We start from the raw sequence: 21,451 nt of genomic DNA on the forward strand, positions 1-21,451 counted from the left end.
TCTCCTATAAAACACCTTTGTGGGTGTTCTGATGAGGTTTTGCTATATTTATGGAGGCATGAGGGGCCCAGGGGGGCTAGATTGTGGTTTTAACACTATAGGGTCAGGAATACATGTCTGTGTTCCTAACCCTATAGTGATCCTTTAATAAGGCCATATCACACCTAGTTGAGTCAATATTTTTTTATTGCACGTTCGAATTACAATATGTTGGCTAACTCTCCATCTCCATCGTCAGAAGACGCAACGGCTGAGGACAGCACAAAATGAGCAGTGATTGTGACTAAAATACCTCTTTTTTTACATTTACTCCTAACACGAATTATGAGAAAAGAGTTTCACAGCCTTTTGGATTTCTTTTTTTTTCATATGGCTTTAAATAGAGTTTTTGCTATTGATTTTTTGAGTTCTCGGAAGATTGTCCTGTGGTTGACCTTTGAGGTTTCGGCATGCCTTTTAAATAAATCTCTTCACATGTTTTATTATCCTTGTGTTTGAAGAAATTAGAAAAATGCACTTTTATATTTATTTAGAAAATGCTTTACCAGGAGGAGTACATTGAGATGTCCATCATTTTCGAGTGTGCCCTAGCATCTTTAAACCAGGTTAATTTAGCATTTATAAAACAGATACCTATCTGCAGTGATTACGGTTTGTTTTGATTTAAGGTAAAGCATGTTTTAGAGATTATTAGATTAGAGGTTATTCCATTTTTGATAAAGCCCCAGCGGTGAAACGCTTTAAATGGTTATTTATATTGTGTTATTTTAAAATAAATGATTTTTTGGTTAGACTATTGTACCACTATCATTTTATATACACAACTATCATTATTTTATTTTTTCCTGGCATTTTTTACTCTACATATCCTGAAGTGGGGATTATACAACTAACGCTATTTCTAAAGTGCAGTGTGACCTGCACTTTACTTGTGAGTATATTTTATCTTATTTTATTCATCACCTTTTAATATCATCGGAGAGCACTATTTGCTGTTTTTATTTCCCTCTTCTCCTGAGAGTTGGACGTACCCCTTGGAGGACAAGCACCAATATATCCCATAAGCAGGGATTATACCGCTGTATGCCTACAAACCCTGAGCTGGCTATAGCTCACCTAAATGTGAGTGTAACATATATATTTTCTATACCATCACATTAAGTGTATACACTCCGCACGATTAGTCCTTTCACCTTGTGTCTTCCATATGACGAGACGGTAGAAACTACTACAACAAGAGAACCTACCCCCACAGCGGAATTAGTGACTATACCTACCTTATCTCCAGACACCCATTGGAACTGACCAACTATTCTGGACTGTATCTATATTTATTTATTTATTTTTTTTTTTTTATATATTTTTATTGTTGTTTCTATTTTTATCTTTATTTATTTATTTTATCCTTGGCGCAACCTTTTTTCTTTCTTTACTGTGTATCTCTTATATAGAGGGTTAGAGGGTTACCCTCTAAAGGTCGCTGCCTGTTTAATATATTATTAGCGCTAACCTTACCCCCCTTTTTTATTATGTTTTAGAGATTGCAGGTGTGTGTGAGATTTTTGTGGGAGGTTATTGCACAGTCACAGTGCTCTGTGTTAGATGGCTGCCTTGTTATAATGAGGAATGCAGGGTAAGGAGCAGGAATTAAACCTAAGCTCACCGGGGTCGTGGACAGCAGGCCTGAGCATGTAGCTCTGGTAATGTGAGGGTTTGCTAAAGAAGTGGTTGTGAGTGAAAAAAGATAACTAAATAGATGTCAACAGTCCCCTAATTTATCGGGACAGTCCCCCATTTTGGGGTACTGCCCCAGCAAAACTGGTCCTGGAACCTGGCCCATATTTAAAAAAATCTGCCTGCAGACTTTGAAATGCAGGGGCTGATTGGACACTAAGACCATGCACAAAGAGAGTCAGCCATACTCCGGGCATTAGACTTGGACATTCGTTTATGGTCTCTAAATAATAAAGTGGGGGATGGACCTATTGTTTATTGTCAGTGGTAAGGACTAACAAAAATGATTCACCCTTTTCATGACTAGCGATTCCCAAGCCAATAACGTGCACCACCATGGGGGCAAAGGAGACCTGTGTCAAGTCCCCCTTTATTGTATTAGTGACTGGGCAAATAGATATGGCAATCTCACAAGGGTACCAATTGAGGGAGTTTTCTAGTAAACTGCTGCAAGATGCAGTAGCGGCCTACGTCAAAGATCAGAATTGAATTTGTCCGAATACAATTTTGAAACAAAAATAATGACCAAATTTGGTCTGAACATGAATGAACAAATGGACGTAAATAGTTTCGGGCGAAACTAAAATTTTTGTTGCACCCAAGTCTACAGCGCATGGTCAGCGTGAGGGGAAGACTGTCAGTCAGCCTGCAGGAGTGGGCCAGCCCTTTGACTAGCAGACCTGCCTTCTGCCGAGTGTGCAGTTTGCACTCTCCCTGCCCACCTCTGTCCTGGAAGATGGGCAACGAAGATTGACAGGTATCAGAGTTGTATTTTGATAAATAATTATTTTGTGAAAATGTCTTTTTAGATCACTTTATTAAATTAGATGAAAATAATGACAGAATGTAACCATCATTTTTCAGAACACTTTGATAAATACCCCTCAATGTTTCTGCTCTCTTTACTAGCATTGTGTGCCCTGTGCTTGCATAGACTTGGGTTGTGATGTCACTTGCTAAATCTTTAATATGTAGTTTAAAAGACAATTGAGAATGATTAACACAAATTACAGGGGATTTTTCAATCTTATATATGACAGTGCTGTTTCCTGAAAATCAGTCGTTCTGCTTACAGTCCAAATGAGAGTACACACTCGAAGAATATTCTGTATATATAAAACATGTAACAGGGGCCAAATTCTAAATCAACAGTGCTTTGATGTTTAATTGGGGATTGTTTTATTTAAACAATTTTTGCTTTGTTCTAACATCACTTTGACAGGTTTGTCAGAATTACAAGAACTTGTCTTTAGAAACCCAACACTCAATCATGGAGTTGGGATCAGAGAATATTTGGATTTTATTAGCATGGTCTCCCGTAATAGGTCGTACAGATGGAGCAGGTTTTAAAAAAATATTAACATCAGTAAATAGTGGAGAGCAGACACATAAATGATCATTATTTGTGGAAGACATCATTTTGTCGATTACTCAACCCAAAACGTCATTGCCACAGTTAATGGACATATCCTCCCTCGGCTCCATATCCTGCTCTAAGCTTAATACCAACAAGACCCAGGCGTTACCTATCTACATGTCACATGACAAACTACGGTTATCCCAACAATTCCAGTTTAACGGGTGGAAAAAAAAATTGTGGTATACTTAGGAGTACGAATCACTAAAACACTCTCAATGATATTTAAACACAACCACTTACTCACTACATTACACCAAGAGTTAGAGAGTTGGAAGGATGCGAAAATATCATGGTCAGGCCGTATAAATGCCTTTAAGAAGATGGCCCTTCCTAAACTTCTATACAATTTCTGGATGATCCTATCTCCGTGCCTAAACACTGTGACAATATTCAAAAGCTATTCTCAACCTTTATATGGAATAAGAAAAAAGCATGGGTGGCGGGATCAGTCCTACAGAGACCCTATTCAGCTGGTGGAATGGGTGCACCACATGTATGGGCTTATCACAGAGCAGCTCTCTTAGCACAGACAATAAACCTACATGCACCACAGGGTTTACTGGGATGGGTTGATATGGAAGGCAAGCAACAAGGTAAATCCATACTATCACAAATGTGGACCTCGCCATCCTTCCGCAACAAAACCCTAACCTTATTCCCTACAACAAGGGCATCAATTGTAGCTTGGGATGCCTTCTTCTACAAACCGCACTCCACTGGTTAGCACCTCGACTCATTGAAAGCCATATCACCACGGCTGTCAGTACGCCAATGGAAAAACAAGGCATAAACAAAAATATCTCAACTAATAGAGGGAGGTCAACTTATCCCTTTCCCAACCCTCCAAGAAACCTTTAACCCCTTAAGGACACATGACATGTGTGACGTCATGATTCCCTTTTATTCCAGAAGTTTGGTCCTTAAGGGGTTAAACTACCATCAAACTTCACCTTTCTATATCTACAGTGCAATTCTGGAACATGTAAAACGTGCGGAGAGAACCTCCCAACCAGAGGAGAGAGACGCACAAAGCTTGCTCGTCTCTTGTTGGAACACCCCACTGAAACCCAAATTGCTCTCCAAATGCTGTAAAACACAAACCAACCCTAGAACTCTAGCTCCACTGACATTTATATCAAAATGGAAAAGAGAAACAGGGAAAACAGATACACAAGAAAGATTGGTTAAGAGGCTGAATGCATTAAGAGGAATGACCAGATGCTTCTCACATGTTGAGGTCCACTGCAAGAGGATATATCGCTGGTGCCTCACACCAAACAGACTCAAACACAGACACAAAAATGCTTCGGATACGTGTTGGAGGTGCGACTTTGATAGGGGTACTATGACTCATGTCTGGTAGGAGTGCCGAGGAATAAAACCATTTTGGGCCACTGTGGCAAAACTAATTAGAGCATTGGGGCTCAAGGTTCCAATGTCTCCAGAAACATTCCTGTGGTTAGAATCCCCACCCCACAAAAACTACAGTACCCTCTCCCACTCAGGGGCGGATCCAGAACATAACCTCAAGAGAGGCACTGGTAGATTATTTTTAAAGGAACAATCCAGGCTCAATAACCACTACAGATCTCTGTAGTGGTTACTGTGCCAGGAGTGCCTTGGCTAGGGGCTTTAGTAAGAGATAGGGCCTGTAGTAGGGGAAAGGGGCGGTAGTGTGTGCGTAGTGTCTGTGTGAGTAAGGGGTACATCTCCCCTCTGGTCCGTGAAGGCACACAACAGGGCCGGCGCTTGGATAGCGCCAGACCTGCATGGGCTGGCAAGGGAGATCGAGATTACTGCTCCTACTTAAGATATATTAGATTTTTTTTTGCTACTATTTTAGAATATATGCATATTAAGGAGCTTTGGGTGTATGTGAGTTTAATTCAAGAATAGGTAGAATCATGATATTCTATTTAAAATAGTCTGTTTCACCCACATTCCCAAAATGTTTATAATTTCCTTTAAGATATTTTGTTGCACTAGGCATTTTCCACCAATGACCAAACTCACAAGAGCATGCCTGAGGCATCATGGGACAGCAATATCACAGAGGAATGGCAATTCATTTATTTTTTTTTTTAAATTCATCTTTGCCATTTAAGTCATTCCTGTAAATGTTGCAATAGCGTTTACTGGGGTGAGGGATCGAGAGACTGTCTTTTCTCAAGAAGTGACTATTTTGCTTTATATGACATAATACCACCACTTTCAATAAAAGGATTTGCAGTTCGCGCACAGATTAATGTGAGAATGAATCACAATGAACCTGCTGTATGTGTGCTACAAACAGAAATGCCAGCACAGAAATTTTACAAAGAGGTAATTTCAAAAATAACCTTGAATAATAAAAACACAACGAAAGTAGACATTTTAGCAATTTATTTATAAAATAAGTTATATATATATATATATATACGCATAACTATCAAATTAAAATACCACTTGCATACACCATCTGTGGACCTCTCCGACTGCGGTCCAACCTGCTTTCATTGGTAACTGCTCTGCCCCATCACAAGTCTGGTTTTAGCAGCACCTCTTAGACTACGCCAACACTTACCCACTAGAATATAAACACGTCCTCCGATGTACTGACAAGTACAATATATCAAGACCAAGATAAAGGATCCAATTACTACAAGAAGGAATATATTAATTCTGCAAACACCGTGATCACTTTCTTCTTCCCTAGGTTGAAAATCGATCTTCAACCACTGCTGCACTCCACAAAATGTGTCACTTTATTTATTTTTTTAGGTCTGCTGTTCAAAAAGAGGCAAATAAAAAAATACTGGGACCCAAGTTTAAAATGATTCAAGTCTACTTGATTGATGTTTTCAAAATGTTCATTTTCTCTCCCATCTGGGCTTCAAGTAGAGTATTTTGAATCAGACACACCCCAGAGTATTTTTTAATAGTATACCCCATGGTTAAGGGGTTATGAATCTAAAGTATTTTAATACTGCTTTACTTTCATAATGTAGGTATTTCATAGGAAATGTGCATGGAGTATTTGTGGGTTTCATTGAAATTGTTAGAAAAACAAACTGTATAAAATGCTGGTTTACCAGCCTACTGTTAATCTGATTCCGTGTATTATAAAGATATAATGAATATAACGGGGGAAAAAAAAAAAATAAATACTTATGTCTTGATTACAGATCACAAGATGCACGTGAGAATTTCAGTTAAATTACACACACACACACACACACACGAGCATTTTCCTTATAGTAATTCAGTAGAACACATACAATAAATCTCTGAAATTTAACAGTCGGCAATAGACTCCGCATGTGTTTGCATAACAATACAATGAGGTATTCAGAAAGAATCACAAAAAAAAGTTTTTGTTTTTTTTAACTTTAAAAAGAAAAAGATGCATGATACATCACGAAGAAAGAAAATGGAGAGTTGTCTTTTTATCTTAACTTTCTTGAATAAGTTGTTCCCTTTTTAGTACGTGTAAGAAGCTGAAAACACTTAAATTAACTTCTTAAGCGGTTAATGTAAGAATAGATTTGGTTTTAGGATTTTAATATGTGAGTTGGTCTAACTGAAAATGCCACAGCAGGCCTTTCTCACATTAGATGTATAACTTAGGTAAACACATGTATCCCTCTTTCAATTTTGTGATTTAATTATTAATTTTTTTTTTTCTTTCCCCATTTACTCTGGAACTTTTCTTTTAGATGGTGGAAGGAGATGATATGGTAGGTCATTTGGTAGCTCATGACCTTCTAGTTTGACCTTGATAAGATGATTGGCCAACGCAAACTCCTCATCGTCCAGCAGTCCATCTTTGTCGATGTCTGCAAGCTTCCAAATCTTGCCCAGCACTGTGTTGGGCAGCTTAGACTTCACCATTTCTCTCTTGGCATTGGCACCAGTGACTTTTCCGTTGACAGGAGATAATGTGTAAAAGATTTCATCATACATGGGCTTATCTCTTGACACTACCCAGTCAGCATCATCAATGCCTTCTCCAGCTCCTTCTCCATATCCATGCCCAAACGGCCCATTCTGGGTACCCTCAAATGCACCACCTTTGACCATTTGAACTGGTTTTTGAGTCTCTTCTTGCCTAACCAGGACCATCAGATGAGCAATGTCATGAGATAGCATGTCATCCACAGTCTCCAGGAGTTTACTCTTCAGTGGCTGGAACTTGTTGAAGTCTTGTGATTGCAAAAGATCCTGAAAGAAAGACCAAGAAAAATAGTGTTAATTTACTACCCAACAGAGTCCTCGTGGCCCTCAAAATGAGCCCTCCAAATGTTTTATCTGTACACCCTCTGGAAGAAGGCTGGGATTTACTAAATCCTGAACCATTAATGGTGCATGCATTTAGCAATCAATGTAAATCACAGAAGCTTGTGACAAAATAGATTATCTACTATAGCATTTAAAAAGCAGCCTAATAATAAACATCATTCAGAAACTGAAACTGTATAAACAATTAGTGATCTTTTGCTTGTCAACAGATTAAATCCTTGATCACAAGAAACTTATTTTAATAAACAACTTTTTAATCAAAAGAGAAACATTTTTATTTGTGTAGGTGTTTGGACATCAAATTCATAGATGTACAGAGCTGTATGTAGTGTGTATTTCACATTGTTAGGTTAGACAATGATTGGGGTATTCTGTAATTTGTTGTTTGCTTGTAATTTATAAAGTACGTTGGGTTGTTGAATGCAACAAGAGAAAAATAATGTCGCAATGTGTTGATAAATCCTCCGGGGAATGATTGTTTGAATGTTTAACTTAAGCAATAGGGCTTCCTCTTTTGCTGACCCGAAATTGGTTAAAGAGCTGCTGAAAAAGATCATACCGGGATTTTGATCATTATGCCATTGTTAACAGCTCACTGGCAACTTAATATATTGAAAATTATCATACGATAAAAAGAGATTGAGACCATACGTTCCAAAACCCACTGGCTATGCCACAGTAAATGCAACATTATATGGTATGTAGCTGGAAGCTCTGTACACTTGCCGCTGAGCATGACTGAAATATGGGAAGAGACAGTTGGAACACATTAAGTTCTGTTTCTACAAAATAGGTGCCATAGCAGAGACTCATACCTGGATACATTAGAGTTGTATCCAGGAGTCTCCTGGTTGGACAAACAATTACCGGACACTGCTGCAGCTAACTTAGAGCCTAAATGAGTATTCACTATCTCTTGTCCTATTCTGTTAATCTATTGAATATGGCTGTAAGATCCTTCCCAACAAACAGTAGCCAACCCACTTTTGGAGCAAACAAATCTGATCTTCTTGCATCAGAAAGGGTCAGGGCAAAGACACCTCTAAAGTTCACCATTCTACTTGGAGTGATTTTATTTCTAAACATTAATTATCAGAAGGATGAAAGTATCAGACCATGTGATTGTGATATACTGTAACACCGTGCTTAAAGGACCACTATAGTGCCAGGAAAACGCACTCGTTTTCCTGGGACTATAGTGCCCTGAGGGTGCCCCCACCCACCGGGCTGGATGGAGTGGAAGGGGTTAAACTTACCTCTTTTTCCAGCGCCGGGCGGGGAGCTCTCCTCCTCCTCGGCTGAATGCGCATCCGCGGCAAGAGTCGCGCGCGCATTCAGCCGGTCTCATAGGAAAGCATTTACAATGCTTTCCTATGGACGCTTGCGTCTTCTCACTGTGATTTTCACAGTGAGAAGCACGCAAGCCCTCTAGCGGCTGTCAATCAGACAGCCACTAGAGGCTGGCTTAACCCATAGGTAAACATAGCAGTTTCTCTGAAACTGCTATGTTTATTAAAAAAAAAGGGTTAAACCTAGCTGGACCTGGCACCCAGGCCACTTCATTAAGCTGAAGTGGTCTGGGTGCCTATAGTGGTCCTTTAACTACTATAAACAATTTAAACTTTTACCACCAAGCACTTGGCCATTTGCCAGGGATGGACCTGAAGGTTCCTCTTTTCCAAAGACTATTTTAAACTCCCCAATATCTTTATCTTGTTGAGCATAATGCCACCTGTAAGACGTAGAGCATTTGATGACAAATACAATTTTAATAAGAATCCAAATTTTGTTTTGCTGCGGATAGTGATTTTCCCACGGTGAGAAGCATCAGAGACGTAGATGACAACTTGCAGGTTATGCTACGTGGAGTGTTTCTTTAAATTAAATGCTTAGTTTGGTAATATATGGTAATCAAAATGATGGTCTAACTAAAATGCTAACTGGCTATGGACAAGAGCATGTGAGTGACCACACAGAGAATTTTAGTTTTCATTAAGGTCATTTAAGACTTCCTAATTTAACTAACTGAGCGTACATATCGCCTCTAATATGCAACCCGATTTTTTTCTTGCTTGCAATGGTTGACACAACCGAAAAAATTATCGAGGAAACTTGGACAGAGACATTTGGTGGGATATGAAGAGAATTTGTCTGGATACATTTAAAAAAAAAAATACCAGAGCAAATACAGACTTTTGGAGAGGAACATATGTATAAATATATGGAATATTCGATTTTAATAAAGGCATTCTACAATCCCACAGGCGTGTGAAGCGATTATTGAAATGACAAATGTAATGTGACAGTACAAGCCATGAGGTTTATAATAACAGCTCAGAGAGAACCCAGCATCTATTTTTAACACAGTCTATGGCAAAGTGCCTTTCATTTGTAAACGAGAAAACAAATCTTCCAGTTTTACTTTGTTTATTTTAGGGAACTATCCAAGAATTTTATAGCCAGAATATTTTATGCTCTGACTGTTGTATATGAATAAATCAAATTAATTATATTGTTGCCTAGAAGCAATCTCCATCTTTCGTAAATAAAATCTCTAAATATATAAATGTATTTGGCGACTGTCACTAAAGTAGTTTATTTAGATTCCAACACACTTAATGTGAACAGACCATGGAATGCCAGTATACACACACAGTGTACACGTGCCAGACAATGATCTCTCTCATATAGAGGTAGAATTTATTTTTCCAAATTGCTGTTACAAGGCAAGCATGTACACACACACATATATATATATATATATATATATATATATATACACATATACACACACACACACACACACACACATATATACACATATATATACATATATACACGGGGAAACACTGACAGGGGAACTCCTTTCAATACCACGTATGCAAGGAGCATAGGTTGCTATGGTGCTTGGAGCGGAGCTTCGCTCAGTAAATTAATATATTTTAAGTCAGAGAGTTATTCACTAAAGGGAGAATTCAAAGTGAATTTCAAAGTTAAAGGAGAAGAAAATTTGCTACATGAAAAAGATTCTCTAAATTGGTTTATGCTCTCAGCTCAATTACTGTATAATTTGCAATGCACTTTGAATTCTCACTCTAGTTAATAACCATGATAGTACCATTGTGTCAAACATATTCTGAACCAGATTCAATGTATTTCTAATGTAAAATGTCACGCACACTATATATATATATATATATATATATATATAGTGACATTAGACTGTGAGAGTAGGATCTGCCAAAGATGGGGTACATTGGCGTTGTGGCAGGCTTATGCAATGTATGATCATATAATGTAACTAAATCCCCATTTTTTTGCCTAGATTAGGTGTTTTAAAAAAAAAAAAAAAAAAAACTTTTACAAACTAATACAATTTGTCAACATTGAAGTTGCTGTTTAGTAGATAGGAGAGTGCGCTGGATCTTGTGTATTGTTTATTGTATAATATGGCCCCCAGCAGCACCCCATTTAAGCATGTTTAGGTGAGTGCAACCATCCCCCCATGTTTCCTATATATATTTGGGAGTCTAGCCAACTCCTTGGTTTTGCACCCCTCCCTGTTACAGGTGCCTCATCTCAGGTCCCTATTTAGCCTTGTACTGCAGAGAGCCTCAGATGGAATTTTTTCCCAAGTAAGTGGGTTAATCTCATAAGAGCAGACATTAGACTGTGAGAGTAGGACCTGCCAAAGATGGGGTACATTGACGTTGTGGCAGGCTTATGCAATGTGTGATCATATAATGTAACTAAATCCCCATTTTTTTGCCTAGATTAGGTGTTAATAAAAAAAAAAAAAAAAAAAATCTTTTACAAACTAATAAAATCTGTCAACATTGAAGTTGCTGTTTAGTAGATAGGAGAGTGCGCTGGATCTTGTGTATTGTTCATTATATATATATATATATATATATATATATATATATATATATATATATATATTTTCATTCAAGTAGAGATTGTAGCTGTATTGGTCCAGTGATGCAGATGTAAAATAACAGATGAAATTAGGATTATCTAAAACCTTTTTTATTGGACCAACAGAATATTTGAAAGACAAGCTTTAGACTTGCAATATAAAAAAGTGATAATACTGCATACACATTTTCAAGGGCACACTAGGGTCTCCTCTGCCTGTATTCCTCAATATGAAATGGAGTATCAGGTCTGTCATGTAGCCAACTATTTTGTACATTAAGCCGTACCTGGGCCAGGCTTGAATAGAACCAATGCGGACTGCCTGGATGTGTGAGTGTACTCTGAGTATGTGCACACTAAAGGAACTGAGTGAACACGGTATGGAACGTTTCTAATCTTTAAAAGACAAGACAATCCGGGCATTATAACCACTAACTAGATCTTAAAAGGTTATGTCATCAGGAGTATCCCTGTCTCCGTCCCACGGTAAATAGGCATTCTATTTTTGGATGGTTTGACCTATAGCTGGGTCTTGCCTGTTCTTTTTATTGCACTAAAGCACAAGTTCCTACATCAATTCCATACACTCGTAGATGGAATTACAGCTTAGAAAACAAATATTTGTGGATAGTGAGGAAGAACAGCAATGAAACATTAACAAGGATAGGAATCGCTGCCGTTAAGCCGTACCTGCATCTTCTTTAAGTTTGGAAAGTCGCCTGGAGAAATTTGGTGCTCTCGCTCGATTCGGGAATAAATCTCTCCCAAACTAGCAATCAGCTCCTTCTTCTTATTGTCTTTGCCAAACACTGATGGCATTTCCTTCTTCAGAGAACTGATGATGTACGCATGGACCTTCGATTAAGACAGAATAAACATTGCAGCTTAATAACCTGCTAATGAATGCTTAAAATTAATGTCAAGAGGCTTGCCTTGAGAGGCTAGAAACTCATTTTTGAGGCACATAACTGATATCACAGAACAAAGATTTGCTTAGAAAAATACAATGATTTTCAGGAAAAAAGTAATCTAACCTTTTATCTAAAATTGACATTGAGAGGGTTTTTTGTGGATTCCCTTTGATTTATGAAATATGCACAACATAATCACTCCTATAGGGCCACTATGGAAAGCAAATAACCCTAAATATCTATAATCGGCTAGCTATTCCTTCCTGACAGCTCAGAGCTGTTCAGGCCCTGGGGAGTCAGCACAGCTAAACGGACAAGGGCCCATGTATGAGTGTGGGGATGGTACTAGTAATTGGCTATATGTGTTTAGGGGGGTGGTTACGGGTTTGTAGTGGGGCAGGGATCATCTTACCTCAGTGCCTTTTGGGATTCTGGCCAGCAAACAACTTCCCTCCCACCCACCCTAATTTTCTGTTTTTGTTCCGTCACAGCTAGCGGGGAGCGTGTCCTTGCCAACAGGGTTGGGGAGCAGATCGAATGTCAGGAGATGGACATGGTGGGTCTCAACCTCCCCTGCTCTGTAAGGTAAACTTTTAAGTTACCGAATAGGACGTGCCCATCGAGCAAAAAGCCGGCTGGTGGTAGAGCATTTAAGATTATGGGAATTTTTGGTTTGGACGAGGGGGGAGGCGAGACACCAGTGGGTAAAGTTTTGGTGCATAGGCACCTGGTTTCCATTCGTTGGCAAGGACTGTTATTTAAGTTGGAGGCTGTAGGGCAATAAGTGTAATTTATATGTTAATTATGGTATGTATATGTATATATTTATGTGTTTATTTATATTTGAATTAAAGAAAACGAATAAAGTTCGGATGAGTCCTACAGTTGTAAGTTTAATAAATGCTGTGGCCCGTTTCATCCAATATTCGTTGTTTGTCATTATTGGGAGAATTGGGATAGTCTCCTTACTCTGAGTCGCACCACATTCCCCGCTACGTACCTACATGTCTCCATCAAGAGCTGATTATTAAACTAGTACAAATATGGGTCCAAGATTCTTAGTGAAAGCAATATCTGGATCGAGTGGACTCATACAAGCACAGCCTGGCTCAAACGATGCGCTTTGAGGATTTGCACTATAGACAAATGATTTGGTCAGACATCCTTGCACTTAAACTAGCTCCCCATGGTCAAGGGTGCTCATATACTTTTTTTTTTTTTGCAACTAAAACTGCTTTGCAGTGTGGACTATTTACATATTGCGGTCTGTAATCAGAACATATGTTTGAACCGTCATGTTCTTTCGACAATGTTTAACTTGCATCCTTGTTAACATAGGTGTTGATGATGCATACCAATACTTATAAATCTGTTCTAATTAATTTTTTTCTTTTTAAATAATCTTAAACCTACTGCAAACTGGTGTTTTATGCATTTAATTCAATTACAGTTGAATCAAGTTAATTGAGTCAATATAAGGGTATATGAATATTTAATACACATATGCACCACAATAATGATAGGACACGGTCTAATTTATTATTTAACATCTTCCAGCAACTAACTGAAGGGGTGAGATCATCACGAAGGGCTGAATTTAGCAATGTACACAGGAAATACCAAAACACGAATAACGGGTAATGTGCAAAAGCTCCAACAAGTCAAAATATTTTAAAAATAGCAGCTATTTGACGTTACTATTTATACAAGAAAAAAAATACAAATTAAACAGCCTTCATACCTCCCCTCCTCTTCCGTGAATTTTTGACCTTACTCCCTAATCAACAACAGAATCTCGCTGATTTCCTGATCATACACTTAAAATATGCACTTCCGATTGACACCAATTCACCCATCATTCGTTTAGAAAGGATGCTATCTCGGGAAAACATTTTTGTCTGTTTGTACATATACGTTGTTTTAAAGTGTTTAAGTGTTGAAAGAAGTAGGTTTTAGGTTTGTTTACATTATACTTTTGGAATTGACTTATGACTAATGTCACTAGTGCCTGTCACATCTGCTTTCTCGCTGCTGAAAACGGCAACTTCATCTTATTTATATTTTAGTTTGCAGCATCCAAAATATACGAGGTATATTTTTGGAACAAACGTGTAAAAATAGAAATATATGTTGCGTTACAACACAAGTAATTCCATATTCCTTCGACTATTTCCAGACACCAAATTAATTGGCTTTGGAAAGCCAACTGAAGATACAACATGCTTAACCCCTTAAGGACCAAACTTCTGGAATAAAAGGGAATTATGACATGTCCCACACGTCGTGTGTCCTTAAGGGGTTAAAGGGATCCTATAGTGCCAGGAAACAAAGCAGTTTTCCTGGCACTATAGAGTTAATAGGTCCTACCCCCTCCCTCGGGGGCCCCCTCCCATGGGGCTGAAGGGGTTAAAACTATTCATGACAAAAGGTTTTGGTTTGGCAAATCCCTTTAAGGATGCCTTGAAAAACCATCTGCCATATAGGTGCTTAAAATGTGTTATAAAATGCACCTTGAAGAGACCATTTAAGTCTTTGTAAGCAAGTCTTGTTATGATTTTGAGAAGTAGTAAATATTTAAACTTCCAATTGTTAAAAATAATAATGTGCAGCCCTCAGACCAGTGATTCGCCTTACCTTAGCGAGGCGGGCTCTCTTTATCAGGTCGTTTAGTTTCCTTAGAGCAGCATTTCGTGGAAGACTTTGAATATCTCTAAACAGATCTTGCTCTTCAGCCTCAAAGAGCTTGCGATTGTCAGGAATGAGAAGCGGGTGAGACCAAAACGACCCAATGTAGACTCTGATCACCTCTGGAGTGTTCACAATCTTTCCCAAAGACCACATAAGTGCACCGTAAACTCTCATCAGTTGCTGGGTCTCAATCTGGTCGGCTTTATTAAGGACGACGCGCATTTTGTCTTCATGGTTCTTAAGGGCTTTGATGACTTCTGAGAACTCGTCTGAGATATCCAGCTTATGGGCATCAAAGAGGAGAATAATTCGATCAACTCTCTCAGCGAACCATTCAAGAACAGCAGCAAAATCATATCCTAGGAAATAAAAATAAGATAAAATGAATCAGGACATTTCCAAATTATTACTATTTATAATGAGTAAACAATATTTACAGAAATATTGGAATAACCTTCAAAATTATTGGTAAGAAAATAAATGTGTGAAGCGGGGAGGGGGAGTTTTCTAACTTTACTCATATGCCTTTCTTTCTGACACTCTTTTTAGTCGGGACACATTACAGTTAATACAGGACATGCAATGGAAGGCCATAGATTGGCTGAGAGATCTCGTCCACTTCTTGTTTAAAGCAGATGTTAGAACCCATAAAGTATTTTACCTCATCATGAAAAAGGATTTGGCAAACTGCTTCAGATCGTAGCTATGCTAACCAAGTCATCTTGGGTTATAAAAAAAGAAAAAAAAAAAAAAGTGTTGGCAAAATGCACCAAATAAGTCAGGTTAGACATTTGAATATGGTAAATATTTTTATTAAAAGAAACACTACCACCCCCACAGCAACTTAAAGGGACACTCCACTGAACAAATAAATAAAAATCACGGTTTATAAGATACAGTCTAAATGAAAACAAGCATGCCTTTAATTATGCAATATTTTCATTGGGGGTAAATCTAAAAAAATACTTGAAGATGCAGATCATAGACTTTGCAATGCAGCTCAAAGAGAAGCCTTTGCAAGGCAGGTGCTCTTGGCAATTGTTGCCTCTTGAGTTTAGCTCCACTGAGCTAATCAAAACAGGAAGTAACAGGACCAGCTGTCTGACAGCCGGGGGAGGGGTGTAACAACGTTCATTTATAAATTCTTTATTTTTGAGTTTACAAGAATTCTTCAACTTTGTGGGGTACAGAAAGGAAAAAGGCTTGCAACATGTTACAAGCATATTGGTTATAGTTTTAGGTTTTAACATTTTACTGTTTACATTCGTTTTTCCAGCTGTTAAACAGGTTGCTGTCGTTGCTCGGGGTCTGGAAGAACCGGGTGGGTGGGGGTAACTCCTCCGGTTGGTGTGACCACCATTTTCCCTGTGCTTAGTTACTGTGCTATGGGCGTTAGATTATGGTGTTGTTGTGGTGGGCTCAGTCATGTTCCACGCCCTGTTCGTGGGCTCTATGAGGTGTCGTGGTCTTACTCTGTCTTTTGCGTTGTGTTGTCTCGGTCCTCTGGGGATGTGGTGGTGCCTCCGGAGTCGGGGGTTTAGAACTTGGAGATTGTTTTAGTGTCGTTATGTCGTTTTACAGTGTTTGGTTGCACTCGTGGAGTTCTCCTGAGTCAGGTCAGGTGGTTGTTATGTTTGCTTGTTTATGTGGGTGGCGTCTGTTAGTAGTGGTGTTTGGGTATGTGGATTGGGTGGGTGTGGGAGGGGGGCCGTTTCAGTCCGTTTCTCCCCCCCTCCCCCCCCCCCCCGCAGTGCGAGTTCTCCTACAATGCCAACCAGGGGTCCCAGATCTTATGAAAAGATCTGGTATTCTCATGTACTAGTGCGGACAGTTCGTCCATCTCCATAGCCTCCTTAATCTTTCTGAGCCTCTGGGGCCGCTGGGATTTCAACAAGGTTCATTTATAAACGTGCCAGATTCTATTTACTGCGGTTTTTGTAAAATGAAAATAAATTAAACATTAAAGCTTACGTGCTGTAGGGGTCAGAGTTATCCCTTTAAGCTCATTGAATATTGCAATTGTTTAACCCCAAAGTTGGGTCTTCAGCTCCTGACACCGCTGACCTAAACTTTCCTGCTATAGTCAGGGGCGTTACAAGGGGGAGGGGGTGTTGACAGCGGCTGGAGGCCCTAGAGGGGTCCTAGAAGGTTCCGGATCTGATTTTGGCAGAAAAGTTTAACAGAAAACATGATTGCTCCCTGCAATTTGATTTTGATGCAACTTCAAACATTAAAAATGAAACATTTCAAAGTGTACGGCGTATGCTTTTTGGCTGAATTTCCGGTTAAGAGATTGTTAAACTGGTTATATGGACGAAATCAAATACATGTTAAGGGGACAAAGAAAACAACAAAATCTTAATCATAGTTTAACAATTTCACTAAAAATTACATATATACAGACACACATTTTTTTTTTATTCTAACTTTGGATATACGGTATGAATACAAATAAAAACAGCTCTACCCACAGAACAGACCTCCATAAACAAACAATCTGGTTTTAATGTTCATAAAATAAATTACTAATTTAAACCATTAGTGGTATTTAATAGAATGTTAACTTGAAGCAGGTTTTATTAAAGCACGGCATTGGCTGGCTAAAAAAAAAATAAAAAATAAAAAAAAAAAATGAACAAGTGCGAGCTATTTAGAATTAAAGAAATCAAAATCCAATCAATCACTCGAATCCCAAGGTTACTGATACGGAAAGGTCAGGGCTCTGATATCACATGAACGAATGTCCGCTCTGCCTCTACTCTACCACTTCCCTTCTCTTATCCAGAACACTTCCTCGGTCAGCATTCGAGGAATAAGAATGTGACAATCTGTCCATTCCGTGTGGTTTCATTGAAGGACTTTCTCATTTTTTTCCCACTCTGTTTTTAATTTTTTGCTACCGCTGATGCACACATCTGGCGTATATGCGACTATCCTGAGTCAAGGCAGGGAGTCCCCTCTTGTTCCCTCGGATACTCTTCATGTGACATTGTGCCTTGTTTTAATATCCTGCTAATTGCATCTCAACATAATGAAACAATTAGCAAAATGTACAGTCAAAGAGCATATAGTAAATAGGTGACTTTTCTTTGGTTTTTACTGTATGTATTGGGGCTGATGTGTACTATGGTCGTTGCTGCCGCCCAGGAGTGATGGGAGTTTGAACGCAGGACCTGTTTTTTGTCTTTGTATTCACTTTTGTATCACACAGCTATGTTACAATGCTGCCACCCATCCCATGTGTTCCTTATTAGGGGTCAATAAGTATATAGGGGTTTATATAAAAAAAATACCCCTTACGGTCTCATTAGAGATATCTTTGCCAGAAGCTCAAGGAAGCAAGGTGAAAGGTTAGTGAAGTACCCACCTGAAAGGTTTGCCTTGACGTGGCAGGTGGGCTAAAGTCTCTCATGGCCATTGGAGTAACTACATAACCTCCATGTGTTTAAATATACATAGGGATTTGGGAAGAGCACAGGCAACTTTTCTAGTGCTGATGTGCACTATGGTTGTTGCAGGCGCCCAGGAGTGATGGGAGTTTGAGCGCAGGACTTTTTTTGTCTAGTAAATATAATGACTTAACATGCTAGGTAATCATGTCAGTGAATTATAAGAAGGATCGCCATAGACTTGAACTAGCATTCGTAGTAATGGACCTATCGGAGGAGCAGGAAAATAAATATATCTTTTAATCTATATATTTTCTGGTAACCATAGATGATATGTATACATACCTGAAGTTTACATAATTTTGATAAAATAATGTTGTTTAGGTGCCATTATATTGCAGGCCATTGCGAACTCAGACACAACATGGCTGCCATTTGACAACAAATGGATTAACTGGTGTGTGGCGCCAAATAATGGTGCGATTTTGTCAAACCAATTGGGAGCAGTTTGACAAAATCTGGGGATCTCAGCCTGTCATAATTATCCAAGTTAGGGATAATTTAGATATATATAATTTAGGTATATATTTAGCGTAGTCAAGTTGGCTTTTTCATGCCATTCCCAAATATATTTTTTTTTAAATGGGGTAACCACTACAGGATTATGCTGCTTTAGACTGCTCATTTTATTTGTCATAAAGGATAGATTAAACAGACCGAGAACATATGGCTCTCTAGCTGGTGGGATTTAGCTCATACCGTCGCAGTATTAAAATGTAATCTAAGCTCGCTGAAGGGAATTATGGAGTATACAAGTCAGAGGCGTCACTGCTAGCTAAACATCTAGAGGAAAGGTTCACAAATTGCCGATAGAACTGCGCAAAAGATTTTACACAGGAACCTCTGACATTTTTATAACGGAATATTTTATTTTTAACCGGTGTACTCACTTCAGGAAATGACCATCTAAAGTCTTTAACATTTATATAGGATGTCACAATTTTATTATATATACACAACCAAGAATGACATGAATTATGTATGTTTAGGTCTATGGGATTTAGTCACTAAAACAAAAAAAATTTGAAGACATGACAAAAGAATTTTTGGCAAAAATAACAAATTTTTTTCCCCCCCACTACTTTTTAAATCCAAATATAATATCAGTTATAAATACAAACTAAGATTATTAGGACTTCTTAAAATATAACAAATATAAAAATTACTCTGACACTTTTTTTTATTTTTTTTAACGAGGTAGATATTTTGAGAATGTCTTTACAATAGCAGCCTTTTCCTTTTTTGTGCGTGTGTGAACAGAGTAAAATAATTGTATTTTTCATTTATACAAATTTAACTATTCAGAACTGAACGACAGGCAATATCATCCATTAATAATAGCTGGAGCTCTCTAGAGATACAATCTTTTGTTTGGCCGCCCGCGCTCTCGTTGGGGTGAGAACACGAGTTATATTAGTGTTCCAGAAGTGGTTCTCTACAATCCAACTGTGTAAACGGTCAGAGCCTGATCACTTTAAACAAAGCCAGAGATAACACCGTCCTGCTGGCTTTTTACATAAAAGAATAGGCACGTTGCCTGGATTTGGTGCCGTACACAGCTGGATTAACAACCTTTATACATCCTGATCCCAAAATGTTTACGCAGCAATACTTCTCATTTCGTTCCCATTTGCTAAATTATTGACCAATAGTTCCTCCCAGAGAGCTATGGGATAGAACAGCTATAATTGTAAGAGAATATCCTGAAACTAGGGACAGTATAGTTACAAGAGTGCCCTCTACCCCCTTAAAAGGAACACTCTGTGCACCATAGCAACTTCAGCAAAATGAAGTTGTTATGGTGACAGGAGGCTTCTTTTTAGGGTTTAACCCCCCCCAAAAATCGATGTTCCAGCAATGAATCTCTGTAAGCCTCTATGTCCTTCTGTTTGCTCAATTTCTGGAAACCCTTCAGGCAACATTGGGGAGGGGCATGTTGATTGGCTGAGAGCTGCCACTCTAGCCAGAGACTTGCCATTCATAAAACCAGCTTGAAAAGGGTATGTGTCCCTCAGTATGCTTTATAATACCTCCCAAGTGTCCCTATTTATGAATGATCGTCTGAGACTCAAATCATTTTGTACCTCTCTTGTACCATGCTATTTAAAAAAAAAAAATATATATATATATATATATATATATATTTATTTATTTATTTATATATTTTTTTTTTTTTTACTGGGAGTGCAATCAGTTTGGAATATTGGGAAAAAAAAACAAAAACAAAAAAAACAGCACCAGATCCCAAAACCTGCCACTATTTTGTAAGAAAAGGACAGATCAGTTAAATAGGCGGCCATCTTTCTGTTGGTTACCTCCCAACACGGATTCGAGAAAATCAACTTCCTGTAAGCTCATGTGGGTTATATCCCTTAATGTTGATGTACAGGTGACCTAGGGGTTTCCCAACAGTGTGACTTCACTGAGCTGTGATGGAGAATATGGTCAAGGCACCTTGGGTTTGCCACTGGATAAGAAAAGATGGAGATCTTATATTTAACTTCTTTAAAACCAAAAGCCTTATAAACAAGTTAATATAGCATTGGGAAAAGTAGCCGGGTAATATTATGGAATTTCAGCAAATGGTCAGTAGAGGTTACATTGTCAGGTGTTAACCATAAAGTTCATGCATATATTGGGCAATCTGTATTGATGAACAATAAGTTCTCATCAGAACAGACAGAGGGAGGTTAAGGAGAGCTTTGGGGCTACAACCAGAGGGCATTATTTGGAAAGCCGCAAAAGCCTTTTTAGTGCTTTTGAATACCTCCATATGAACATCGATGGCGACCACTATAACCACTGTCTTCTCGCTCTGAACAAGAAAAAAATTAAAAACACACACATATAAAGACAAATTGGGTGAAGCATGCAAGGCGTTCACAGTCTGACATGTCAAGGCCAGGTGATTTGTTAATTAACTGGAGAATGGCTAACCGAACTACGTAATCTATACTGTGCGATATAGCAGTGTTTTTAATTAATAACTAGGATATTGGTGCTCTAGAAAAGAGTTTTCATAAAAGTAATAATAATAATAATAATAATAATAA

At 38.4% G+C, this 21,451-nt stretch overlaps 1 protein-coding gene across 1 annotated transcript in view; it reads right to left on the reverse strand.

Moving 5' to 3' along the window:
* Positions 1 to 5,538: 5,538 nt before the first annotated feature.
* EHD3 (EH domain containing 3) overlaps positions 5,539 to 21,451 on the reverse strand; it is a 42,762-nt gene continuing 26,849 nt past the window's right edge. Inside the window, exons 4-6 of the mRNA XM_063444074.1 lie at positions 14,896 to 15,308; positions 12,041 to 12,205; positions 5,539 to 7,354 (exon numbers count right to left, since the gene is read on the reverse strand). Coding sequence (XP_063300144.1) covers positions 6,827 to 7,354; positions 12,041 to 12,205; positions 14,896 to 15,308 — 1,106 coding nt within the window. The 3' untranslated portion in view covers positions 5,539 to 6,826. The remainder of the gene's footprint in view (positions 7,355 to 12,040; positions 12,206 to 14,895; positions 15,309 to 21,451) is intronic.

Source organism: Pelobates fuscus, chromosome 2, assembly GCF_036172605.1.
Source record: "Pelobates fuscus isolate aPelFus1 chromosome 2, aPelFus1.pri, whole genome shotgun sequence".
In the NCBI taxonomy this organism is placed as follows: Eukaryota; Metazoa; Chordata; class Amphibia; order Anura; family Pelobatidae; genus Pelobates; species Pelobates fuscus.